The 27983-nt window shown below is 39.6% G+C and overlaps 2 protein-coding genes across 10 annotated transcripts in view; one reads left to right on the top strand and one right to left on the bottom strand.

The window, feature by feature from the left end:
• The window catches only part of ogdhb (oxoglutarate dehydrogenase b), a 29272-nt gene extending 20521 nt beyond the window's left edge, over positions 1-8751 (top strand). For all 4 annotated transcript variants that reach the window (XM_079804997.1, XM_079804998.1, XM_079804995.1 and 1 more), the window contains 16 exons: positions 12-102; positions 1609-1788; positions 2123-2251; positions 2892-3071; positions 3175-3327; positions 4265-4367; positions 4452-4580; positions 4854-5004; positions 5086-5213; positions 5333-5511; positions 6391-6462; positions 6554-6679; positions 7011-7083; positions 7170-7333; positions 7518-7672; positions 7815-8751. In XM_079804997.1, the coding sequence (XP_079661123.1) occupies positions 12-102; positions 1609-1788; positions 2123-2251; positions 2892-3071; positions 3175-3327; positions 4265-4367; positions 4452-4580; positions 4854-5004; positions 5086-5213; positions 5333-5511; positions 6391-6462; positions 6554-6679; positions 7011-7083; positions 7170-7333; positions 7518-7672; positions 7815-7935 (2134 nt within the window). In that variant the 3' untranslated portion in view covers positions 7936-8751. The remainder of the gene's footprint in view (positions 1-11; positions 103-1608; positions 1789-2122; positions 2252-2891; positions 3072-3174; positions 3328-4264; positions 4368-4451; positions 4581-4853; positions 5005-5085; positions 5214-5332; positions 5512-6390; positions 6463-6553; positions 6680-7010; positions 7084-7169; positions 7334-7517; positions 7673-7814) is intronic.
• On the bottom strand, positions 8656-18213 carry pargl (poly (ADP-ribose) glycohydrolase, like). 6 transcript variants are annotated; one of them, XM_079805050.1, is made up of 18 exons: positions 17363-18213; positions 17100-17158; positions 15515-15701; positions 15267-15409; positions 15067-15156; positions 14844-14951; positions 14690-14761; positions 14518-14601; positions 14063-14223; positions 12832-12932; positions 11005-11077; positions 10852-10927; positions 10627-10774; positions 10190-10268; positions 9986-10094; positions 9798-9888; positions 9566-9694; positions 8656-9230 (listed from the first exon to the last, which is right to left on the bottom strand). In XM_079805050.1, exons 3-18 carry the CDS (start codon positions 15699-15701, stop codon positions 9112-9114), a joined length of 1770 nt encoding a protein of 589 aa, XP_079661176.1. In that variant the 5' UTR covers positions 17100-17158; positions 17363-18213; the 3' UTR covers positions 8656-9111. The 6 variants fall into 6 exon arrangements, with proteins under 6 accessions (XP_079661176.1, XP_079661175.1, XP_079661173.1 ...); XM_079805049.1 differs by having other exon boundaries at positions 17100-17229; positions 17363-17421; XM_079805047.1 differs by having other exon boundaries at positions 15267-15701; positions 17363-17831.
• Between the last annotated feature and the right edge of the window lie 9770 nt (positions 18214-27983).

Consider the following 27983-nt stretch of genomic DNA (forward strand, 5'->3'; position numbering starts at 1 on the left):
CTCTCCATCAGAGGTCGTCTGAATGTGCTTGCTAATGTGATTCGTAAGGAGCTGGAGCAGATCTTCTGCCAGTTTGATTCAAAGCTGGAAGCTGCGGATGAGGTAATCATCTCTCAAGCCACCATCATTTCCTTCATCAGAAGTTCCACTTTCACTGTTCAACTCCCTAAATGGCTTACAACATAAATATGTCAGTTCACACACAATTAAAAAGACTGATCTACGCCCATCTCAGCAATTTTACCACAAAAATGTGTTACTTGCGTAATGTGTTAAATGTTACTTACCTTGGTTTTGAAGTCATGGTTCAAAATACTGTACTGTTCAGTACACATGCATACCGAATTGTAAGACCCGTACCGAAAATAGATTCGGGATGCATACGTGTACCATTACACCCCTTCTTTTTACCATGTCTAGTCCAGTGGAGGTGAATCGATGGCTTTCTATTTATGATTATGCTATGAATCCTTGTACTTGAATGTTTCACTTCTTTTTCAAAGGCGTGATAAAAGAGAAGTAGCGACAGATTTTTTTCTTTCTTATTGTGACGTGCGTCTAAGTGAAACAGATTGTCGAAAAAGAAAAACACGCTGGGCGATTATCAGTTGTTGAAGAGCGGATAAATACGAGTTTGTAGTCAATTGTAAGAAAGGGGTGGGTTTGAGCAGATTAAATGATTGAATAATTGAGAAAAGTCTAACGTTTCACCAAATGATTGATTTATGACAGGTTGATTAAGGATTATGAGGACAAAAAAGTAAAAAAAAAAAAAAATTCTAAAACATTCTAAAACATTGTTACATTGTAACATTCTAAAACATTTTAACATTCTAAAACATATTTGACAAAGGAGGCAAATCTGGAACAACCAGTTTAGTAATATACTAAACATTCATTACAGTAATCATATTGAACCTGTACATTTACAAGAAATGGCAAATGGAATGGAACGAATGTGTAAATAACAAATTATATGAGGTGAATCCAGTTTTAAATCAAATCTAGTTATTATTTTGAAAATAGATATGACCAGGTTGTATATACGAGATGCCGAATTGGACATTCAAGGCTCACTCATTCCTATTTATTGAACGGGGAAGAGAAACCGGTTTGTGATCTGTGTAAGAATTTCACGAGTGTAAAACATATTTTAATAGAATGTCCTTTTTTAAATAATATTAGAGAACGGTTTTATTCAGAAAACACATTAATGGACATTTTTAAAAAGGTTTCTCCTGGAGTAATTTTAGAATTTCTGTCAAATATTAAATTGAATGTTTCTTTGTAATTGGTGTTATTATTGCTGTTGTTGTTATTGGTATATATAACTGATTTTGTATAGTGATTGTTTTTAGGACAAAATTGTTAAATTATTGTAAACAATGTATTGAAGTGATACTGTTGATTGCCATGAATATAGCCATTGTTGCTGATATGGCATTAAATCATAAATAAATTCATTACCGTAATTGTACTTTACATAATTAGCTCTGCATATGATCTTTCTGCGAAAACGTCCTCTCCCACATTTCTAAAAAAAAATGCAAGAATGTTGACATTGCAGCCCTGTTCATGTTTCAGTTTCTGTCTGTGGCTTTCCTACAGGGCTCAGGTGATGTGAAGTATCATTTGGGTATGTACCACAGACGGATCAACCGGGTCACTGAACGCCACATCACACTATCCCTGATGGCCAACCCTTCACACCTGGAGGCAGTGGACCCTGTAGTGCAGGGCAAGACCAAGGCAGAGCAGTTCTACTGCGGTGACTCTGACGGCAATAGGGTGTGAATCTGTCCTCATGTTTTTGGATACAAATGTGAAAGCAAATCTATTACTGTACATTTTAAATGCAGACATTATTTAAAAGTTGAATTTGTCAAAGAGTATGTTAGTATATAGATGACCTCAAAGTTCCAGACATGGACTAGATGAAAAGACAGATAAAGAGGCCTGTATCCAAAGATTAAACAGTTCCCTCAAAGGCAAACACATTGCGATGTGATTGGTTGTATTGTGTCAGCAGTTTTTAAAACTGTTTTAAATCGTCTTTTGTGATTAGAAAACAAGACCTGATTGACATGTCGTCAGTAAGAAGCATGTGTCCTTGTCTCTGAAGGTGATGTCCATCTTGTTGCATGGAGACGCAGCCTTTGCAGGTCAGGGGATCGTTTACGAGACATTTCACCTTAGTGACCTGCCGTCCTACACCACCCACGGTACTATTCACGTGGTCGTAAACAACCAGGTCTGTTTCTCACACACACTCTCCAGCAGATAATTACCCTTTCAAGCAGAAATTGGTTATATACTACTGTTTAAAAGTTAGGGGTCAGTAAGATGTTTTGTTTGTGATAGAAGTCTTTTATGATCAACAAGACTGCATTTATTTGTTTAAAAATTCTGTAAAATTGACAATATTGTGATTTATATCACAGTTTTCTATTGTAATATATTTTTATATGCAATTTATTCCTATGATCCAAAGTAAATTTTCAGCATCATTACTCCAGGCTTCAGTGTCACATGATCCTTCAGAAATCATTCTAATATGCTGAATTGCTGCTCAATATATTTATTATCATTATCAATGTTAAAAACAATTTGTTCCGCTTAATTTTTTTTTTTAGGATTCTTCAAAAGAACAACATTTATTTGAAATAGACATCTTTTGTGACATTATAAATGTCTTTACTGTCACTTTTGATCAATTTCATGTATCCTTGCTGAATAAAAGTATTAATTTCTAAATAATAAATATTACTGGGCTCAAACTTTTAAATGATAGTGTATATTTACTATAACCTATACAAAATTCGAATTTATAGGTGCAACAAATGTTGTTCAGGAATAGGAATTTCAAATAGCTTTTGTTCCCCTCTCTTTAGATTGGCTTCACCACTGACCCCCGAATGGCGCGCTCCTCACCGTACCCCACCGACGTGGCCCGAGTGGTCAACGCTCCCATCTTCCATGTGAACGCAGACGACCCTGAGGCCGTGATGTATGTGTGTAACGTGGCTGCAGAATGGAGAGCCACCTTTCATAAAGATGTGGTGGTTGATCTGGTAGGGAAGCATTCTTTTATCTTTTTTTTCAACTAGGATTGTTTCCAACTATGTGTAAAATGTGCTTTAGGTGTTGATGCTATCATTAATTTTTGCTCTATAGGTGAGCTACAGACGAAACGGCCACAACGAGATGGACGAGCCGATGTTTACTCAACCGCTGATGTACAAACAGATAAAGAAACAGAAACCTGTTCTGCAAAAATATGCTGAAAAGATCATTGCAGAAGGAGCTGTGAGCAGACAGGAATATGAGGTCAGATTAACCAAATATCACTGCTAATATGAATATATTCACTGCTATTTGAAAGAAATTAATACTTTTATTCAGCAAAGGCGCATTAAATTGATCAAAAATATGCGTTTATAATAGGCTGGGTAAACCCAGCCCGATCTACCGGCTTTTTTATTTCGCCCTGCATCTCAGGCTGGAAACCTGTACATATTTCTATCCTGCTTCTGTTACTAATTTTCGGGGACCAATCACAAATCGGCTTATCCACCTGGCGCGCTATTGGCGGGTTTAACACAATGTCGATAGAGAAGCGATGAATCGTTGGTCTGATTGGTTGAAGGACTATCCGAATCCGATTGCATACAGAGTCATTTGAACTATGCCCGTTGATCGCGCCTCCTGTGCAGTAGAAATACAGAGCAGACTCCCCAGACCAATGTTCAATCTTAAATTGAGCTTGGTCTGGTGATATGTATATATATTTTGATTTGTATAAAAGATTTGTATTTCAAATAAATGCTGTTCTTTAGAACCTTATTAATTAAAGAATCCTCAAACAAAATATATCATGATTTATACAGAAATATTAATCAGCAACTGTTTTCAACACTGAAAATAATAAATGTTTCTTTAGAAGAAAAAGTGCATATTAGATATTTCTGAAGGATCATGTGAGACTGAAGACTGGAGTGATAAATTCAGCTTTGGATCACAGGAATAAATTATATTTTAAAATATGTTAAAATATAGAACAGTTATTTTGAGTTGTAATAATATTTCACAATATTACGGTTGTTACTGTATTTTTGATCAAGTAAATGCAGGCCTTGTTATTATAAGAGACTTCTTTCAAAAACATTTAAAAAAATCTTACCCACTTTGACTTAATAGGAAATATTGACTATATTTGTCAGATGAATATTTACATTAATTTAATGTTGCCTGTCTGTCCTTGTAGGAGGAAATTGCAAAGTATGACAAAATCTGTGAAGAGGCGTATAATCGCTCTAAAGATGAGAAGATCCTGCACATCAAGCACTGGCTTGACTCACCATGGCCAGGTACGTGTTTGTGTTCATGTATGTGTGTGTATACTTGTTTGCTCTAAAATCAGCTTGACTTGACATTTATACTTAACTCTAAAGGTTTTTTCACTTTGGATGGTCAACCTAAGAGCATGAGCTGTCCGTCCACTGGTCTCAATGAGGAAGTGCTCGGTCACATTGGTCAAGTGGCTTCTTCTGTGCCTATGGAGGATTTCACTATCCACGGAGGTACCTTTCCACTCCCCCTTTCCGCATACACATGCACACAGTTACGAAAAGGTAGATTGCCTTTTTAAAGCATGTTGGGAACTGACTATTTCTGGCAATACTACAGCTCCTATTTACTTTAATGGGGAAAGACTAAAATCTTTTTTCAAAAATGTGTGAAATAAGTAGCTTTTTAGCTCAAATGAGGCTTTAGAAATATTTTTTAAGTTGAGCCAACATCTGTACTTCAGCATTATTACCCTGAGCTAATTTTTGTCTCTATCTTCCTATAAGGTCTCACCCGTATCCTGAAGGGCAGGGCTACGATGGTGCAGAAACGCTCAGTGGACTGGGCTCTGGGAGAATACATGGCCTTCGGCTCTCTGCTCAAGGAAGGCATTCATGTGCGTCTCAGTGGTCAGGATGTGGAAAGAGGGACCTTCAGGTGAGAATAGCAGCATCTCCTGCTCCTAAATTAACTTGATTTGAAAGCAACTTCACAATCTCCCTTTTTATCAACATACAGTCATCGGCACCATGTGCTACATGATCAGAACGTTGACAAACGGACCTGCATTCCCATGGACTACATCGACCCGAACCAGGCTCCTTATACCGTGTGCAACAGCTCCCTGTCAGAATACGGGGTTCTTGGTGGGTATAAATCAAATGAACTGTGGTTGGTTGCTGTCGGTCAAACAACCTCCGAATAAGCTGCAGTGTGTATCATTTTATGCCCACTGAACGCCAAGTTTGTGTCTCATTGTGTACAGGCTTTGAGCTTGGCTTTGCCATGGCGAGCCCAAACGCTCTAGTGCTCTGGGAGGCTCAGTTTGGAGACTTTCATAACACAGCCCAGTGCATCATCGACCAGTTCATCTCCCCTGGCCAGGCCAAGTGGGTCCGACAGAACGGCATTGTGCTGTTGCTGCCTCACGGCATGGAGGGCATGGTGAGGTCTTTTCATTCTAAATCCACCTCTGGGCTTAAATTTTTCTATCATTTTCAACAATTTTACTTAAAACATTACATTTAACTTGCAACGTTGGCCTTCAGTAGTGTACTATAAAACAGTATACATGTAAACAAGCCCTTGACAAAATGTAAAACTAAAAGAGTAAAAATATAAAAAGGTACAAATTTGTAAACCAACATAAAAAAAGAGAATGTCAGAATATATCTTTTTATATAGAATAGTGTTGTCACGATACCAATACCAGACTAAAATACCTCAATACCGATACCAAATCAATACCATGGCAAAAAACAGCAAAAGTAATTGAATAATATGACATAACTTACTATTCATTGTTTTATCATTGTTTTTAGGGTTAATAAACCCTAAAAACTCACTTGGCCGGCATGTTCCTGCCCTGCTTCACACAGAATATTAGGTCCAGCCCTTTAAGAGCTGGACGGACCAAATTCATTGCAACACCCGATTTCTCATTCAACTCTGTATACGTTCACTAAAGACATATTCGACTGTGTTTACCAGAATACTCGCCAGGACGTGCATATATATTTGACTGTTCTGCTTCCATTGTTTAGTGAACGATGGAAGCAGAGCTCACACACACTCCTGCTGTCACACATCGACGCAAATTAAGAAATACTGCTCTTATTATACTCTATATAATTAGAGAGTTGTCATTTTTAAAGCACCGGTACTAATACAATTTCATGTCGTACCCAACTTGCCCAGTCGACTAAAAATATTGAGGTCGACTAATTAACAGCATCGACGCAGACGATTGTATCGACGAATCGTGACAGGCCTAAATTTTTCCATAATTTCCCTTGTTCATTGCTTTCTTGCTATTGTTTCCAGGGACCAGAGCACTCCTCCGCCCGCCCAGAGAGATTCCTGCAGATGTGCAATGATGACCCTGACGTTTTCCCGGTAGAAAACATGGAAATTTCAACCAAGCACTGTTGTTATGTTTTTTTAATCAGTTTAACAAAATGCTTAATACAAATTTTTTTCCCCACAGAAAATCACAGATGACTTTGCCGTCCGGCAGCTTTATGACTGTAACTGGATCGTGGTGAACTGCTCCACTCCTGGAAACTACTTCCATGTTCTTCGGAGGCAGATCCTTCTACCCTTCAGAAAGCCTGTAAGAGACATTTCATTGGAAATATCAGGCAATTTTAAAATTGCTTACCAGGGCTGGAAGGAGTCATGGGATTATTCATGGAAAATCATATTTGCTATAGAAATTTTTGTATTTTTGCTCTAAAATATTTAATTGGATATTATTAGCTATTGTAAAGCATGCAAATAATGCCACTTTCTGAGCAAATCATTCTTTTAAATTGATTTTTTTTTAGTGATTCAGTCAAAATGACAAAAAAAATTATTATTTATTAGCGAATCCATCTGAATGACCCTGTCTGTATCTATCTTGGGGTTTTTTATGTTTTAATTTTTATTTCTGTTTGCTTTAGCTCATTATCTTCACGCCTAAATCTCTGCTACGGCACCCAGAGGCCAAGTCAAGTTTTGATGACATGTTACCAGGTGTGTGCTTGATCTTTTGTCAAATAAATGCTCTAGCTGGACGTTGTAGTATTGGTGTGTAATCTGGTGTGTTTGGGTTTGATCAGGCACACACTTCAGACGTCTGATTCCAGAAGAGGGAAGTGCATCGCAGAATTCAGCGGGAGTGAAGCATCTTATCTTCTGCACAGGAAAAGTTTATTATGACCTCACCAAAGAACGAAAGACCAGAGGCCTGGAGGACTTAGTAGCCATCAGCCGCATTGAGCAGGTACCTGTACACATTATCATTATTATGTTTATTAAATGGGCCATATTCTGTATAAGGACACTTGTAATTCTAGTCAGGCTTTCTTTCCTGGCCATTTATACACCACATTATAATTTTCACTTAATTCCTGCACATTAAAGTAGTTCAACTATGTGTTGGATTGACTTTGAATGTTTTTGTCCAGCTCTCTCCGTTCCCGTTTGACCTGGTGAAAGCAGAGGCAGAGAAGTATCCGCAGGCTCAGCTGCTGTGGTGCCAGGAAGAGCACAAGAATCAAGGCTACTACGACTATGTCAAGCCACGTATCAGCAGAACCTTCAACAACACCCGTCCCGTTTGGTAACTAGTGTACTTTGATTCATTTGAAAATCTATCAAGAACATGTTCATATTTTAATCCAGAATCAAAGTGACGGGAATATTTTTTTGTGCTATCCTGAAGTTACCTGTAGTTGTACCCACTTGTGTTGCTTTCTTCTCAGGTATGCTGGCCGAGAACCTGCAGCTGCCCCTGCCACAGGGAACAAGAAGGCACATCTCGTGGAGCTGGAGCGGTTCTTGGACACGGCCTTCAACCTGGATGCCTTCCAGGGCCAGTCTTAACCACCTCACCTCACCCCATCCATTCACTTAATTTCCATCCCTCCGTCCCTTGATTTTCAGGAAGCTCACGTCCCGCTGATAGCGTTAAAAGGGCAAACTGGCAGCTAGGTATCTCCTCACCAAAGCACAGGTTTGCTTTACACTGTAGGTATGACAGATCTATCTATGCAGATTTTCTTTGAAGGATGCAAGCTTTTAGCAACTATATGGTAACAATTTGCATGCATGTATCTCTGAGGCATGTTGATGGTTTTAATAGAGCCTTAAAATGACACAGCTTGAACCGCTCAAGCTTTTCCCCCTCATAATATGAATAATATTTACTTTTGAACACACACAAAAGTCACAGAGAGAAGTGCAAGAAATGCTTGCACAGAGTTGGCATAGATGTCTCTCAGAAATGGGACATATTGAAAAGTCATGATAGCATGAGGACATTAAAGGACATGCATGGAACCCTATGCCGTTTTAAATTATTGCGAAAGGAAATAGTGAGCTTGTCTGCGTTTAGCAGTTTTAAAATATAGAAGGAAATGTAAAGACAACATATATACTTCATCCTCTTCCTCATCTTCATCCCTCCCATTCGCCCTCTAAATGTGCCAAATTATCATGAACTTCAATGGGTCACAACTTCAAGGACAAAGGTGAAACAATCATTTGTCCTTGTAATTTAAAAAACAATAAGATGATGTTATGCAGCAAGCAGAAAGACTCTACGGGACTTAAAATAAAAGGATTTATTTATTTTCTTAGGTTTATGTTTATTCCAGATTATCATTGAGACTTCATTCAATAAAAGCATCTCAGTTTCCATTTGTCTGCTTGTTTGTACTAATAACAGTTGCAAGAATACTATACATTTGATGTGTTTATTTTGCATTAATGAAGACCTGAAATGTGCACTTTATCAGATTATACTAAAATTAATATACATCCTGAAGGACTATAAAGCATTTTAATTAAGGTAAACCATTTGACTAATGACACCTGTGTATCAAAAAGAAATACATTACATACAGCAGTTTTTTTTTTCTTAGTATTGTTTCTTCATTATTTTGATCCTTCAGAAATCTGATACAATAATTGCAGCTTAACATATTTAATACTGCTGAACTGTTTTGACTACTTTTCTCTGAAGTGAGCTGGTATGAATCTCATAGTAGTCAGACAGATTTACAGTGAGCTGTCCTTAACCCCGATCTTCTCTCTGATGAATCTGTACAGGTCTTTCGGTGAACGATATTCACGAGTGTAGTGTCCACAGTAGTCCTTTAGCAACTTGTACAGTTTATCTGTTGAAAGAAGAATAAGTAACGGTCAGTAAGATTTTTTTTTAAAAGGTCTCATGCTCACCAAGGCAGCATATCAAATAAATGTTTTTGATATATTTAAAAATGATTATTTATTAAGTGTCCTTGGACTCTTGAGTCTTTGCTTATTAAAAGTATCAATTCATTTTGAATGGTTATGTATATCATCAACCTCATAGCTCATAGTATGTCTAATAAGATCTATTTCTTTAAAAAAGAAAAAGAACTGGATTTTTATTTGTGTAATCCTACTCTATTAATACAAGCATATTAATCTACCTCCTCCTGTTTGTTTCAAATGTAGTGATTGTACATACCCACGGTCACTCTGTGTTTGACCAGTATTTCATGCATTCTTTGTACTTCGTTTGCAAGATGTGTATTGCCAAAGGTGAAGTAAGCCATGTCTCGTTGAGCCTTCGCAGCAGCCATCAACTGGATGAGAGCTTTTAAAGACAAACACATTCTGTTCTTTGCATTTATCATAATCAATCTATAGTGTTCGCAGTTTCTCCAGATTAGTGGAGTGTGTGTTTTGTCTTTATTTACCTTTGAGTTTAGGATCCCCTTTGAAGGCTCCACAGCCCCAGTTGCCCGTTGCGATGGCTGTTCTCGGGTGTCCGTGGAATCCCACATATGCCTTTGAGAGTCACACAGTATAAGCCTGAATAACCTTTTTATGATAACATATTCTTATCATAGCAAACGCCAATATTTTAGCATGTCAAAGCTAGTACCTTGTTGAGTTCTCGTGTTATATTCTCTTTAGTGTACTGCTCCTTCGGGCTCTTGAAGTCCAGAGCATCAATGGCAACAATCTGCCGATAACGTCTTTTCCAGTTGTCCCTGTGAATAAATGTGCCACAATTTATTTAATCATAGCTGTAAAACCAATGTTTTTGAAAAATTCAACACTTTGTGCATTTGTCACAGGTACCTACCGCTTTGTGTCATCACTGTATGGACCCTTCCAAGAGAAGGTTTTGCTATAGCCAGAAGTGGTGTTGTACATCTGAGGCCCTGATGAGACATTAGAGATGAGATTATGAGGAAGAAAATGTGACATGATGAATGTTTTACTCATCTCACTCTCAATGTTTCTTAATATGTTCATCAAATTTAAGATGCTATTTTCAGCAGTGTCAGCAAAGACGTTACTGTATTTAAGTAAATAAGTTTGTATGTACGTTCTATAGTGAATGCAGGCATGAAATGTACTGATATTTCTGTGACTGTGGAACATTTGGCAGATGCTTTTATCCAAGGAGACTTGCTTCACATTCAAGGTATACATTTTTAAACTAACTATCCCCTATACCTGACAGAAAGCTGTTTGTTTTTAAGATAACACTGTCTTTGTTCATTCCCCCAGCTGTACCTGTGATCTTTAGACACTCGTTATCAGCCAGTTTCTCTGTGAAGAGTCTGGCCACGATAAGCTCTGGACTCATGAGGAAGAGGATCTCCTCCTGAACCAGTCCTGACTTCAGCACTCCACCACCGATATATTTGCTGGCAAAGTCCACCTGTTCCAGACAACATGATGGAGGTGAAACTTATCTGAAGAACAGGTACAAAACTGTGATGTTTAAATGAAACTGACCTGTAGCATCCCTTTGCCCTCTTCCTCAATGGATCCTTCTGAGGAGATGTGAAGGTTCTTCAGGGTTTCCTTCACACTGAGTCCAACACAATCAGTAAGAGATGTGTATCAACTCCCTTTCGACTATTAACCGTGTAAACTAGTGCAACTTACTTATTCCAGTTGGGGATTTCTGATGACGGAATGCAAATCCTTTCAAAAGTAACCAGTCCATCTGATTTTGATGCTGAAGGAGTTAAAGGACATTTGTGAGACAAATCCAAAATTAATTCCTTGCTTGCATTATAAATATGTGCATGAGTTCAAACCTTTGGGTTCAGTATGTTTTTTTTTGTTTTTTTAAATAAACATTTATAAGAGGGTATGCGTGTGACGTCAGCGCCGGTCTGTGTGACTGCTGTTACGCCCACTGAGTAGCAAAAACACTAAGTGGCAGCATTGGTATTCAGCATGAATGCTGCGAAAAACACATCTAAAACAGGAAAGAGCTTTGAGATTGACTACAAAGAGATTTGACAAAAAATCTGAGGTATATTTTTAAAGAAGGCCAAAAGCTACAGAAAAGAGAAGCAAATGGATCACTGCAATTCACAGAAACAACTGGACTCCAGGCAGTGAATTGTGGATTTGCAGTTATCATTTTGAGTCAATATGTTGAGTTTTGGGGTAAAATCATACTGTATATATTGTATTGTTAAATATTTTATTGGCAACTCCTCAATTAAATATTTACCATCTTATATTCTGCATAATTGGATGTTTTTAAATAAACACTGACAAAAAATCTATACATGTTTTAGGGCTGGACGATATGACAATATATAGAACATTGATAAAGTCCTCATGTGGATTTAGACATTACTTACACTACCAGTCAAATGTTTGGAAACTAATTTTTTGATTGTTTTTGAAAGAAGTCTCTTCTGCTCACCAAGGCTGCATTTATTTGATCCAAAAACAGTGTTATTATGAAATATTGTAACTTTTTTTCTATTTGAATATATTTTCAAATGTAATTTATTCCTGTGATCAAAGCTGAATTTTCAGCATCATTACTCCAGTCTTTAGAGTCACATGATTTTTCAGGATTATTTAATGAATAGAAAGTTCAAAAGAACAGCATTTATCTGAAATATAAAGCTTTTGCAACATCATTTATACCCCCCCCCCCCCTAGCTTTCTATTCCAGATAAATACTGTTCTTTTTTACTGTTCTTTCTATTCATCAAAGAACCCTTCAAAAATTGTTTTACACAAATGCTTTCAACATTGATAATAATCATAAATGTTTCTTGAGCATCAAATCTGCATATTAGAATGATTTCTGAAGGATCATTCGACACTGAAGACTGGAGTCTTAATTCAGCTTTGATCACAAGAATAAATTACATTTTAAAATATATTCAAATAGAAGTTACATTTTGATAATATTTCACAATAATACAGCTTTTTTTGTATTTTTAATAACATAAATGCAGCCTTGGTGAGCAGAAGAGATTTCTTTCAAAAACAATCAAAATAGCACCGTTTTCAAACTTATGACTGGTTGTGTATAATGTATTTATATAAAAATGTATGTATTTCGCGGTGTCGAAATCAGCACAATGTCAGGAAACACGATTCCTGGCTGCATGTCAATATCCATGGATCACTGGATCTTTGGTAAGTTGTAAGGAACACTTATATCGAGTCCAACCTTTAGTTTAAACTGATAATTGTTTGTTTTACTTGCGTTTTCGCAGTTTCCCCTATTACATCCAGTAACTCTTTTGCCACTCAGTAAGACAGTAAGAGGGAGCGTGTTCTGGCGGGAAAGTGACGTCAATGCATACCCTCTATTCAGCAAGGACAAATTAAACTGGTCAAAAGTTATTTTGATTGAATAAATTCAGCCTTGGTGAGCAGAAGAGACTTCTTTCAAAAACTGGACTGACCCCAATCTTTTGAACAGTAGTCGTGTGTTGAGTGTGTTCTCAGTACCTGAACTTTCACTTGTCACTGTGTTGAAGTAATGGAAAATGGCTTTCAGTTTTTCTGCCATTAGGGCTGTTTTTGTTGGATCATTCCGGCTACCAAATAGGCTACAGCAAAAAAATAAAAATAATAATAATTGATACAATACCAGTATTATTGTCACGATTCACCAGTGTGAGTGCCCGTGATGACCACCAGAGGGCACTCCACCCCGGACTGTCACTCCTTCAAGGACTACATTTCCCATAAGGCCGGTTTCACACGGCAGGCGTTAACAGGGCGTAAGCAGCGTGCATTTTCTTAGGCGCCCATGTCAACAGATTGGAGCATTCACACCACGCAGAGGTGCCTTAATCGTTTCGGCGCCAAGTCTATTTCTGCTGTGCTGCTCACGCTGAATTAAAGCCACAGTGCATAGTTCTGATCAAAATTTACCTGATTAACATAAAAAAAATAACAAATTTCACAATGAAATCATGTAGTGAAGTGTTCCGCGTGTTTCACAATCACCATATGACATCCAGCGCTGTGAAAAAAATAAATAAAATACACGAAAAACACAACACTGCCAGAAGTTTTTGCCCAAACTTCAAATGCCCGTTTAAATGATTAAAACTAGAAGCTTATCTTAACTTTAAGGTTACTTTTATCATGTAAACTACCTATGTACATAGATAGATAGAGTTATATGCATATGTGTTTTCGACAGAGGGGAACACGGTCGCATTCGCAGCAGATACATGCTGCCCATCATAAATCAAAGCACGAGAACAACGGGAAAGGTGACACAATGGACGATATTCGTCTGTATTTGCAATACACAAGCCGCGGTTCAACTGCGCAAGACAAACACTGCCAGTGTGAAAGCACTACAGGCAACACTGTTCCTGCGCTGCCACCGTGTGCGGTGTAACTCTCTGCCCGGACTCATCATCCCTGATTACATCCACCTGTGTCTCTACCCTGTTTACCTCACCCTATATACGCCTGGTTATCTCAGTCATTTGTTGCAAAGTCTTGTTAAGTGTATACTGCATTTCTGTCCCTTGTCCCTTGGATTACTTGCCTGTTCTGTGGATTACCCTTTTGCCTGTCTCTCCTGCCTTGTTTGCCTGTTTGGACTACGATTGTGGATTACCATTCAATAAAGCTGCATTTGGATCCTCAACCGTTCAAGCCTTGGAGCAGTCCGTTACAATAATACAGTGGTGTCAGTCGAATGTGATCAGTGTATCACCTGCTGAAGTTAATAGTCGGGAAGTTGGCATATTCTGAGCCAGGACTAGTGTCGTTCCTGTGAGGGAAGGTGCAGAAGAAGGCGTTTGCCAACAGACAGGAAATCTGCTGCTGAGACATTGTTATGGCCTGGCTCTGTTGCTGTCGCAGTAGAGGAATGGGCTAGAAACAGAGAGAGACACATGCATTTAAAAAAAAATCTTGTTAAGCAATACAAAAGTTAAAATTAATACATAATATATTTGTTTCAATGATATCATATCAATATTTTTTTTTTACAGAACTTCTGATTTTTCCCCATTATAAAATAAATTGACCGACTTTGTCTTAAACGACGAAATCATCCAGCGTGTACCAGGTTTTAGTAACGTTACTTTCAACATTTAAAGTTATACTAGTACTTCAGGATTCTTAATTAACACACGTGTCTGTGGAAAGAAGGAAGCAGTAACATACCCGTTTAATGAGATCAGGTAAATCAAGAGCCAGTTTGACCATCTTTGGGATCACATTGAGTTTACTGTCTATTTCGTGTACGTTCTGTAGAGCAATTGCACAAATCTGTCATCAATTTGTATTTTCACACTAAAATTGACCTTTCCTCTGATATGGAGTACGATTCACTAACCCGTCCGTAATGATAAAGTGCATCAAATGTCCATTTGTCCTTGTTGCTGGAATTGTAAGACATTATTGCGGTCTATAAATACACAAAAGACAGAGAACAGTTATGATAAACACACCTCAGCTAGTGTAAAAGTCATTGTTTAATGTTGCAGTACCTCAATATCCCCAATAGAGAAACTGCCTTTGAGTCTGTTCAACGCTTGACGAGTGACGTCCCAGCGAGAGGGGGATGCACGGGACTTCTGGTGGGATGCAGGCTGTTGCTATGGGGAATAATCATTACTGAATATTAATATGAATTAATAATGAATACCCTACAAGCTCTTGATATAGAAATGATGATCTTTAGATAGATTAAAAAGCATTGGTCATACTTACATACACATGTGGTAACTTCACATGGTTGGCATCCCAAACGTGTTTCCCTCCTTCATAAGGGACAATTACACCACTTTGGAAAGATGGCATCTGCTCAAACAAGCCAGTAACATGAATTATGACTGAATTAATATTCATAGCACACTTTATAGGGAAATATTAGAATATAAGAGCTGAGCGTGAAGTTGAATGATTCTTACGTCTATCAGTATTGTATGTCTGTTCTTGTGAATTGGCTGGTTGAGCTCTGTGCTGAAGTTTTCCATTGTCTTGAGGTTCTCGATGGGATATGATGGTTCCAGGTCTATCGCAGGCTTTGGTCTTGTTCCTGAGCTAAAAGCATCTGAAGAGTCCATAGGATCACTTTGAGAGGGCTGGTTTGTGGCCCTGCTGTTTTCATATGCACTATATGACGGTGGGTCTTGGACATTTTTGTCTCTATGCTCACCATCATTCTCAACAGATTTGGTCACTTTCTCACTTCCCCCTTCACCTCCATTCTCCCTAGATGTGGTCTGGCCTGTGGTCTCTTTGCCTGTAGGATCAGTCCGTGAGCGCTGGTTTTTGGATTCTCCTCCTGATGGATTTGAATGACATAAGCATCCCCTCACTTGATCGCTGTTGTTGCCTGACATCTAAGAACAAAAGAAACCAAAAACATTAGAAGACACTTTTTTATTTTTTAAAGCTTTAACCTCCTGGGTGCCACTGTCCACGTACGAGGACATTATATTTGAGTGAATACATGTCACAGTTTTAAGTCTGGATATCCTGTAAAGAGCACATTCGGGTCTTTTCAGAGATACCATTTGTTTGAGGTTTCACCAGAACAACAACAACTCCTTGGTTTGACTTAATTATCAACTTTAGCACTCTTATGGAAATATGATAATATTTTGTAATTATCATTTAAATCTGACTAATTTTCAAATTGTTTGTTAAAAATCAACATCTCTGGAAAATGTTATGGGGTTTCGAATCAAAATATGACTTTCTGTTATAAAACAGGTCATTGATTTCATAAATGTCCACTATAGAGGACACCAGGATTTGTTTATCAGGCATTTTAGAAGACATTACATATCAATAATATTCCTATAAAATATTATATATTATTATGAAAATGTTGCCAAATATTACTCCCATTATTACACTTTTTCATTACATGTTGCTCCAAGAACACATTCATGTGCAAATTAGAGACAGTGTATAGATACATGCATTGAATGGGAAAATCCATGTATGGCCATTTTACCCACATATTGCATAAAGCTAAATGGTATATCAATTCATTTCGTTTTATCATAACATAGTTGAGAATCATCTTTAAACAAAGTTTGGTTCAAAAAAAAATCCTGAAACCTAAAAATTGATTGAATGAATAAAAATCCCATTGTTTTTGCCTATACATGTCATATTTTTTAAACAACTGAGTCCTGGTGTCCACTAAAGAGGACATAGTATAACATATGAAAAGAATATATATATATTTTTTTTATATAAAAAAAATGTTTCATTTGTTTCTTATGCTCCAAACAATGCAATGACATACATATACTAAATTAAATCAAATAAAAAACATTTTCCCGGGGTCTTAGGAGGTTAAAAATACATTATATTACGTATGGTTTAAAAAAAAAAAAAAAAAACGTTAGAATAACTTATATATATTATATATATATTATATATATATATATTCAGAGGACGTACGAGACAGGAATAACGTATAAAATAAGGACGTAGTAGTACTAGTAACTAGTATTAGTGTAAATCAAACTCACTTAACTCCGATAGGGAATATGCTGAAATGTCCTAGTTGACATTTCGTTTCTTTCCTTTAATCAATATTTAGTCATACACAGTATATAGTGATTTAATGTGTGAGCTCTTTCACTTTCGATTTTTGTCAACTGCGTGTAGTTACAGTCAATTGCGCTGTTGTTATAGGGACCAGAAAACGTAACTTTCGAGAAGTTTTACAAATTATACAGTGACACAGAACGTGCAGAAAATGGTAAATTACATCCACTCACTTGTTCGGCGGTAATAGTCCGTGTTGTTGACGTTCAGTGTATGTGATGCTTGAGATTACCTGTGGCAACAGAACGAAAGTGAATGGGATGAACCGTTGAGCTGGTGGTGTTCAGCGGCACTTCCTGAGAACTGCAGGACGCGAGCGGTGTCGAGATGCAGAAACACCACAACCATTTATTCATTATACTAATATTTGCTCATTTTTTATAGTGTTTCCTAGTCTAAACTGCTTCATAAAAGAGCCGTTTTAGTAATGGCTCACCTTTCTTCACATGACTGTTGTCGTTCGTCCTCATTAACCATCAGATGACAACTGTCTATGGATGACACGCACTGGTGGGCGGCGCTTGCTAAGGCACTCGTGCTCACACTTAAAGGGATAGTTCACCCAAAAATGTCGTTCGCCCTCATGTCGTTCCAAAAATAACGACTTTATTCAACAATTTCGGTCTAGCCCAGGGGTGTCCGAACTCGGTCTTGGAGGGCCACTGCCCTGCAGAGTTTAGCTCCAACTTGCCTCAACACACCTGCCTATACGTTTCTAGCATCCTAAGACCTTGATTAACTGGTTCAGGTGTGTTTAATTGGGGTTGGAGCTAAACTAGGACAGTGGCCCTCCAGGATCAGGATTGGACACCCCTGGTCTAGCCTGTGTCAGACGCTGTTTCCGTTGTAAACAGTGCAGTGCTGTCTCAAGATCTACGGCAGCCGATGCTGTTCACGTGAGCACCACGGCGCATGCACAGGAGCTGCAACGTAAACAGTAAGAGACTGGCACAGGCCAGAACGAAATTGTTGAATAAAGTCATTCTTTTTGTTTGTTTTTGCACACAAAAATTATTCTCTTCGCTTCATTAAATTAAGGTTGAACCACTGGAGTCCCATGGACTATTTTAACAATGTCTTTACTACCTTTCTGGACCATTAAAGTGTTAATTAAATTGCAGTCTATGGAGGGGCCTGAGAGCTCTCGGTGTAATGTCTGTATATATCCTTTACAGGCATCTGTTAATACTTTAAAGACACCGACTCGTGAGTTCTTTCTGTGTTCGGTTTATTAGCTTCACCGCATGCACAACATAACCAAAACATCCGGTCTATCTCTTCTTCTCTGGCTTCCCCGCCCTAGACTAGAACAACGACCCCTCTAGGTTACTACCTGTCATTACATTTCCCCCCTCAAGGATGTTGCCCTTCTTAATTAACATTAACTATTACTATAAGCAATAAACATGTCTCTATCTTAACATTTCGTATTGTAAAACACAACTGTCTTGTTAACTTCCTACCTCCATGGTGGCTAATGAAAAAACAACCCTTCCTACTCAACTTAGTTCTACAACAACTCAGTGCATTTTTTCCTGAACAACAAATCAGCACTTAATCAACCGTCATCCTCCTTTACTTTTTTTTTTTTCAAGTCCACACAAACCATTCCCTTGATGGAATATACTCCACCCCCCCCCCCCCCCCCCCCCCCCACACACACACACACACACACACACACACACACACAAAAACCCAAAGTCCATAATCACAAGTCCAGTTTATCTGGGGCTTTGCTCACTCTGCCAGAGCGAGTGATGGTCACAGTCCCTTGTGTGGGTGTGGGAATGTTTAGTGTCTCAGCACTGTGTGTGTTCACAGAGTCCAGAGAGGGCTCCGGGCCCTGACCAGAGTCCAGAGATGGCCCCGGGCCCTGACCAGAGTCCAGAGAGGGCTCCGGGCCCTGACCAGAGTCCAGAGAGGGCTCCGGGCCCTGACCAGAGTCCAGAGAGGGCTCCGGGCCCTGACCAGAGTCCAGAGATGGCTCCGGCCCCTGACCAGAGTCCAGAGAGGGCTCCGGGCCCTGACCAGAGTCCAGAGAGGGCTCCGGGCCCTGACCAGAGTCCAGAGATGGCTCCGGGCCCTGACCAGAGTCCAGAGATGGCTCCAGGCCTTGACTCCATAGCTACGCCCAATACATTTTTGTGGGAGGGGAGCCAGTAGGTATCTGGCTTAGGCCACGGAGGCCATGCCTCTCTGGTCCTTTGAACTTCCTGCACCGCCATGGTCCCCTGAACATCCTGCACCACCATGGCTTCCTGAATTTCCTGCACCGTCATGGTGCCTTGAACTTCCTGCGCCTCCATGGCTTCCTGAACTGCCTGCACCACCATGGCTTCCTGAACTTCCTGCACCACCATGGCTTCCTGAACTACCAGGTCCATCCATGGCTTCCTGAACTACCAGGTCCATCCATGCTCCATGGCTCAGGTCTGCCCAAGACATTTTTTGGGGGAGGGGGGCCAGTAGGTACCTGGTGTAACAACAATGAGTTTCGGGGAATAATTCATTCAAATGGTGTAAATATTCATGAGTCTATGAATATGATTTGCTTGTGGTACAGACAATATTAACTTATAACGGAACCTTTAATCATGTAAAAGTAACCTTTCTTCATCAATTATCAATCTTAAAAACTTTAAGAAACACTAATCTGCTTTATCAGGACAAATAATATTTCTTATGTTTGTACAATTTGTATTACTGAAGTAGTAAAACAAGAAAATCAAGCTTAAATGGGTAGCTAAAATATTACGTCTCATTGACTTCGATATTTGTGAGCAAAACAATACGGATTCACTTCAATGCAATTATTGGGTTTTAAAAAACAACTACAGTTTACAAAGCTACGATTCACACGGGGGAAATATGCATATATATGTAGGAGAAAACAAACAATATGGTACAAACAAGGCAAAATGAAACTTAACGAATAATATAAAGGGAAAAAGAATGATGGAAAGAGAATTAACGAGGGAGAGAGAGAGAGAACTTCACAGCCCTTTCAGAGACCGTTAATTAACCGTCCCGTGAACAGGAATAATTCAGAGAACCTTTTACACGCAGCTTGATTGTGAAATAAAATACTTGCATTACGGCTTCTAGTGTGTAAGTGTCTGAGTTCGAATCGTCGGGAAGTTTGGTACGGATCTTCGGGTTCCGGGAGAATTTCTCTGAAGCTTAGGAAAAGTCGTTAGGGGAAGCTGTCGGTCTTTCTCTCCGTGGCGGGGGATGCCTTCTCTCAGGGTTGCGAAGACCAGGGGTGGTCTTCCCCTCCATGGCGAAATGCCAAGGGTTTCTCCTCTTGTGGTGGCGAAATGCAAAGAGTTGATGGTCGTTCCTGTTCTTATAGAAGGGATGGCCGATGCCCAAAGAGTTCAACGCTCCAATCTCTTGCGGTGACACGATGACGCCTCGGATCTTATCAGCGTAGATAATTACATCAACACACAGGCCCTTTGTTTAAAGGGGTCATAGAATGGTACATGCACTTTTACAAGTTGATTATACGGAAATGTGTGTTGGCAGTGCCTGTACACAACCATCCTATAATGATAAAAATACATCCAGAGTTTTTTTTTAATCTCCTTATATATTTTCCCCTGTCTCAAATCGAGCCGTCTGACTGTGTGACGTTACACGGTGTACGCCCCTCCTACGATTGTTGATTGACAGCAGTGTTTCAACACAGACCCGCCCTGAGCGAGCTGTCATCAGTCCGCCATTGTTGATACTCTGGAGCAGAATGGCGTCTAAGCGATTGTGGTGTTGTGTTGTTGGGTGTAATAACGAACACAGCAGTCATTTTGATGTTCCTAAATCCGAACCGCTGAAGACCCAGTGGCTGCTGAGTTTTGTTTTAGAAGGGAATATTCCCCCCGATCAACGTCAATGTTTGCGCGAATCATTTCTCAGCAGACTGCTTTATAAACGAGCGTCAGTATAAAGCAGGTTTTGCTAATAAGCTGCTCTTGAAAAAAGGATTGTGTTCCTGCTGCACCTCAGGAAGATGTGAGTGTAACGTTTTATCAACGTTTATATTAATCTTTGCAAATCGCTTGCATGCTTCACGATGAATGAGGCTAAAGTTTACAGGGTAAGTTACATTACGGCATGCTTTCTGTGTATGACGTTCTCAATATAATTCATAATCCCACGTTTATAATGAACAACGCGTTATGTTTGTTATTACAAACTGTGTACTCGGGTGATAAAGTTAACGTGGTAACACTACACTAAGCTTACTTTTGTACATGGTTTATAACGGTGTCTGTTACTGATTAAGAAGTAATGTAAAAAAAAAAAATCTTATAACAACATCAATCTGTCAATGAACTAACACATCAGTAAACACATAGCAACTACGCTACTCTGCCAGTACAAAGATAGATCAAAGTGACATGACGTTAACCAACCATTCAGAAATGTCCTGTTCGAACTTCGATGGGTTCGTCATCTGTTCCTGGTCCGACTCCGGTTCAAAATGATAAGGTTGCTCAGATGTGTCTTCAGAGACTCCCGTTGCCATTATTTCTCGAAAATATACCCTCAAATGTTGTCAAGGCAACACTCCACGTGTGTTGTGGTGTTGTGTCCCGAACGCCCCACAGAGCAGAGGGGGCGGGGTGAGCAAAGCTCATTATCATTTAAAGGTCCCGTTCTTCGTGTTTTTTTGAAGCTTTGATTGTGTTTACAGTGTGCAATATAACATGTGTTCATGTTTCGCGTGTAAAAAAACACAGTATTTTTCACACAATGTACTTATCTGTGTACCGCTGTTTTCACTGTCCTAAAAACGGCTGGTGATTTCCTCTTTCTATGAAGTCCCTCCTTCAGAAATACGTAACGAGTTCTGATTGTGCCAGCGCTTACCGTGTTGTAATTCGACCGCAGCTTAGCGCACGTGCCAGCAGTTCCTGTGTTGTGATTCGACAGCAGCTTAGCGCATGTTGGAAAGGTCACGCCTCTTAACGGAGAGATGTATGCGTTCAATAATCTCTACAGCGTCCCTGGGAAAGCCAAACAAAGGTGATTTGACTCCTGGATGAAAATAACAGCGTCTCGACGACATGGCGATAAACACACTCAACGCAACAGTTCCTTTTCTCCACGCGACACGTCCGTTTCTCCACGTGGGACAGCAACAAGACCGCGCCCCCTTTTTCGCGTTTCTTTGTGGGCGGAGGTAAGTCTGTTCTACTGCTCTACTGACGTAATTAAAGAAGGAAGTACCAGGATGTAGTCCAAGCCAGCCGTTCGCTGTAGGCTTTGAAAGGGAACTTCTGTTAAATAAAATATCTCGCTTGGCATTGAACTTTGAGCTTTATAATTTTACAGGTATTATTTATGCTCTAACAGCAACATTACACACTAACTAAAGTTTGAACAATGGGATCATGCGGAATGGGACCTTTAAAGTCACATACACTGAAATGACTTGCTGAAAACTGAGCTGGTTTTGACCAGGTAAAATGAGTGTTTTCTTACAATACTAATGAGAATTTTTAATTAAAGTATTACAAACTTTTCATTTAGACACTAAAGAATCATATTAACTTGTACAAAAATGTCATTCTATGACCCCTTTAAGTATGATTTGATTAGAAAAGTCACAAGGGCTGTGAGGAGTTCAGACTTTGGCCATCCTGCCAGATGACTGATTGAATCAGAGCATTATTGCTACACTGGCTAAGGCCACAGAGGCCATGCCTCTCTGGTCCCTTGAACTTCCTGCACCACCATGGCTTCCTGAACTTCCTGCACCACCATGGCTTCCTGAACTGCCTGCACCACCATGGCTTCCTGAACTACCAGGTCCACCCATGCTCCTCGGCCCAGGTCTGCCCATGCTCCACGGCCCAGGTCCACCCATGCTCCACGGCCCAGGTCTGCCCATGCTCCACGGCCCAGGTCTGCCCATGCTCCTCGGCCCAGGTCTGCCCATGCTCCTCGGCCCAGGTCTGCCCATGCTCCACGGCCCAGGTCCACCCATGCTCCTCGGCCCAGGTCTGCCCATGCTCCACGGCCTGTCTCTACATTGCCAGGGTCCATGTCCTGTCCCCCTGCACGGGCCTAGCCTGCCATCCCTCCCCAAGACCGCCCTTCTAGACTTTTGTTTGTTGTGTGGTGTTTTGTTGGGTGTCAGGAGCCGCCCTTAGAGGGGGGAATGTGTAATGTCTACTGTTTTGGTTTTGTTTCATGTGCTTATATTGTTATGTTCAATGTCATGTTTCCTGTTGTCATGTGATCGTGTCATGTGCTTCTCTAGTCTCTTGTGTCATTGGTTGATTTAGTCATGTGGGTTCTCAGTTCAGTTTTGTCACAGGTTCACAGGTGTTCCTTGTTAGTCATCAGTCTCTGTGTATTTAAGCCTTCATATTTGCCATGAGTCTTTGTCTAATATTGTGTGTTTGTTCCCTGTCCTTGTAACCATTGTTGGTAATTCCAAGTTAACCAAGCCAAGTTAATTAGTTACTATAATGATTAATAATAGACAGTTAGCTAATCTGTGTGCTTTGTATATGTGCATTTCTGAAATGCATAACATGTACAAATCTATTTAAATTGTAATGTAGATGCATTTTCTGTGAAGCTGCTTTGAAACGATATGTATCGTGAAAAGCGCTATACAAATAAATTTGAATTGAATTGAATTGAAGTTAACCAAGCCAAGTCTTTGTTTGGTTGATGTTTGCCTATGTTTGGATGTAAATAAAGCTGCACTTGGGTTCTATCAACTTGCCTGCAGTGGACTATCATTTCATTTAGTAGTTTTATACTGCAAGTATACTTGTAAGATTTCTTTAACCCTTAATCGCCCCTCAAGTAGGGTTTACGTTTGAGTCCCTTGGGGTCAGATAGACCCCAAACTTTTACAGAGCGATTGCATAAGGAAATATAATTTTTTTACATGGAAAACTATATATAATTTTTTTTATTTACTTCTCAACTATACATTTATGCTGTGTTTTTGTGGGTATTTTGTAGTTTTTTACCTATTTACTGCACAAATACTTAACTATGTCATAAATTAAAATGGCTCATTAAAAATTATTTTTTAATGAAAAAATCACTTGAATGATGATCTTAAATAAATATAAATAGTTTTTGGACATATGTGTTAGGGATAGAATACCGCCATCTGTAGGTTTGTGGAAAAACTTTAGGAATTATAGTTAAAGATAGAGAGTGCAATGACCACATTATTCAATAGAGGTCCAAAGGGAAGTCATGCAAAAGTTAAGCTGCCTTTCATCTTTATTTTATTTGCCCTTTTCCCTCTCTTTCTCATGATTGTTCCATGTTGCATTTGTGCTCTAGTATTTGTCCTTCATTTATGTATGGAATTTTTTCAAATTTATGCCAGTTTTGTTGATTTTATTTGGCAGTTTCTATAAAAATGCTCTCTGTTGCAGTCACACACGTGTGTGTGTGTGTGTGTGTGTGTGTGTGTGTGTGTGTGTGTGTGTGTGTGTGTGTGTGTGTGTGTGTGTGTGTGTGTGTGTGTGTGTGTGTGTGTGTGTGTGTGTGTGTGTGTGTGTGTGTGTGTGTGTGTGTGTGTGTGTGTGTGTGTGTGTGTGTGTGAGACAGAAAGTTCGTTCCACTTTGTGTTTATGCTCTAGGACCAGATCTTGATATAAATGTAGACATTTTCAGATTTATACTGGATTTAGTTGATTTTTTTTTACAAACAAAGTGAAAAAAAAAGCATTTTTTACATTTTCCCATTCATTGCCAAAATCCAAAAAAATGCTCCAGACACCTGTGTTTGTGTTTGTGTGCGTGTGAGTGAACATGCTTGTTCCATATTGCATTTGTGCTCTAGTATTAGCACTTCATTTATGTATGAAAATCTTTCAGATTTATGGCAGTTTTGTTGATTTTATTTGCCAGTTTCTATAAAAATGCTCTCTGTTGCAGTCACACACATGTGTGTGTTTGTGTGTGTGTGTGTGTGTGTGTGTGTGTGTGTGTGTGTGTGTGTGTGTGTGTGTGTGTGTGTGTGTGTGTGTGTGTGTGTGTGTGTGTGTGTGTGTGTGTGTGTGTGTGTGTGTGTGTGTGTGTGTGTGTGTGTGTGTGTGTGTGTGTGTGTGTGTGTGTGTGTGTGTGTGTGTGTGTGTGTGTGTGTGTGTGTGTGTGTGTGTGTGTGTGTGTGTGTGTGTGTGTGTGTGTGTGTGTGTGTGCGTGTGTGAATGAGACAGAAAGTTCGTTCTACTTTGTGTTTATGCTCTAGGACCAGACCTTGATATAAATGTGGAAATTTTCAGATTTATACTGGATTTAGTAAAAAAAAATTGACAAAAAAAGTGAAAAAAATGTATTTTTTACACTTTCCCATTCATTTTCAATGTGGGGTCAATCTGACCCCGAGGGACTTAAACGGTACTTTTTTTTTTACACACCTTTAGAACAACCAAATCAAGCCCAGATTTTTTGTGCATGTTTAGATTATTTAGGAAAAGTCACCGAGTCTCATGGCCCTGAGATTAAGGGAACACTTTTAAAAAATGGAGGAAAAGTCCAGTGGGGTCAGCTGGACCCCAAGGGACGATTAAGGGTTAAGTGAACTTAACAGCAACTGTAAGAATCCCCATACTGTCAAACTGGTTTATTTTGTCTGCCTATTATTATATTCAATCCCCTCCTCCTTGCATCTCTTGCCAGATAAATAATTACCAAGGTAAATTCTTCATTATTCTGATCCTTCAGAACTCAGCGTTACATATTTAATACTGCTGAACTCTTTCTAACTACTTCTAGTCAGTAGTCAGACAGATTTACAGTGAGCTGTCTTTAACCCCAATCTTCTCTCTGATGAATCTGTACAGGTCTTTTGGTGAACGATATTCACGAGCGTAGTGTCCACAGTAGTCCTTTAGCAACTTGTACAGTTTATCTGTTGAAAAAAGAAATTATCAGATATTGCTTCATATTTATGTTTACCACTATAGTTTTAGTTAATCTAGACTGTTAATAAATCAAATAGAAAATACTTTAAAAATATTAATGTGCGCTTGTAAAGCGACACTGAACGGACCATTTTATTAGCTTTAGTTCCAGAAGAAATTCAATTTTTTCTTTCAAGATTTATACAATTCTTAAGTAAAAAGTCATCAACCAAACTGGACTGGTGGATCGATAGGATGGGTAGCGTACTTCTTTCCTGGGACTTCGGTTATTAAATTAAGGGTTTTTATTAAAAAACAACACTGCCTTGTGATTTATACAGAAGCATACACCGATCAGGCATAACATTATGACTGTGTAGTTCCCCATTTTGCTGTGTAACGTTAGGCTACTGCAGGCAACCTTGATGATCCCAAGTCCAGTTTATTTATGAACGTGAACAGATACAACACAAACGATGACTTGAAGCATGATCAGACTTGACTTAAACCATGGCAGACCCTCACCAACAGCGGGTTACAGGGAACAATACTCGCCCAGGACACATGGCAAACATGAGGGCTTATGCTGCGTTCCAGGCAGGTTTTTGAGCCCGTAAGTCACGACTTCAAACCACGACTCGTGACTTTGTAGCGTTCCAGGCAAAGTCACGCCAAACTGCCTGAGCACAAGGAATTGTGGTAGCTAAGCATGGTGGACCGTACGGGGCTTATGCTCCCTTACAATCATTTCTATTGCCAAAGGTGCTTACTCCTTGCTTATTTGAGGGAAACGGAGGAGAAATCCGGCGCATAAGGCAAGAGAAGCTGTTATACCTTTTATTTTATGTTATTTGTATATTTTTCATAAACACCGCATCTATAGGGGCTGCCATTGTTGTTTCGCGGGTTATGTGACGTCAGAGCTCGTAACTGGGAGTACATCGATCTAGTACGAGTTCACGGATGGGAAGTCAGGGTGCACTTTCGTTGGTAGAAGGTTGGAAAAACATGGGTTACGGGTTGCCTGGAGCGCGGCATTAAATACATAAAGACTAATGACTAAACAAGACACACCTGAAAACAAGACAATAAACCAATGACAAAACTGAACTGAGAACCCACATGACTAAATCAACCAATGACACAAGAGACTAGGGAAGCACATGACATGATCACATAAGGGCAAACATGACAAACAGGAACACATGACAAAACCAGGAAACATGACTGATAAACTCAAACAGAAAACATGAACATGAAACAAAGCCCAAACACACCGTGACATGCTGCCAAACCAGTCCTGACCCATCGAGGCATGGACTCCACTAGACCCCTGAAGGTTTACTGTGGTATCTGGCACCAAGATGTTAGCAGCAGATCCTTAAAGTCCTGTAAGTTACGAGGTGGGGCCTCCATGGATCAGATTTGTTTGTTCAGCACATCCCACTGATGCTCGATTGGATTGTGATCTGGGCAATTTGGAGGCCAAGTCAACACCTCAAACTCGTTGTGCTCCTCAAACCATTCCTGAACCATTTTTGCTTTGTGGCAGGGCGCATTTATCAGGACTGTAACTGCCGGTGTTTTCGGCAGTAGATGGGGGTCAGCATGGACACCCTGACTGGTCTGCGGCTATGCAGCCCCATACGCAACAAACTGAGATGCACTGTGTATTCTGACACCTTTCTATCAGAATCAGCATTAACTTCTTGAGCAATTTGAGCTACAGTAGCTCGTCTGTTTGATCGGACCACACAGGCCAGCCTTTGTTCCCCACGTGCATCAATGAGCCTTGGCCGCTCATGACCCTGTCGCCGGTTCACCACTGTTCCTTCCTTGGAGTACTTTTGATACTGACCACTGCAGACTGGGAACACCTCACAAGAGCTGCAGATTTTGGAGATGCTCTGACCCAGTCGTCTAGCCATCACAATTTGGCCCTTGTCAAACTCGCTCAAATCCTTGCGCTTGCCCATTGTTGTTGTGTTTATAGCTTATTTCTTGTGATCAGTCTGAGACTATTTGTCACACCTACATGAGAGAATATAGTTAGCATTCCTCACTTTAACCACAAGATGGCACCACACTCCAATTATTGTAACCTCAACCCTTAAAAAACTTAGCTTAGCTGTTACATTTGGTTATTCACATTGACATTCAGCTCACTTA

This window comes from Gobio gobio (assembly GCF_949357685.1).
Source record: "Gobio gobio genome assembly, chromosome: 22".
NCBI classification, from domain to species: domain Eukaryota; kingdom Metazoa; phylum Chordata; class Actinopteri; order Cypriniformes; family Gobionidae; genus Gobio; species Gobio gobio.

Bases quoted from the DNA above. Each gene is read 5' to 3' on its own strand.
- pargl (XM_079805047.1), bottom strand. From the start codon at position 15,701: ATGTCAGGCAACAACAGCGATCAAGTGAGGGGATGCTTATGTCATTCA. The intron at 14,224-14,517 runs GTATGTTACTGC...CTCTGTTTCTAG, and splicing joins TACCTGATCTCATTAAACGG to CCCATTCCTCTACTGCGACA. The intron at 9,231-9,565 runs GTATGTACAATC...TTCTTTCAACAG, and splicing joins CAAACACAGAGTGACCGTGG to ATAAACTGTACAAGTTGCTA.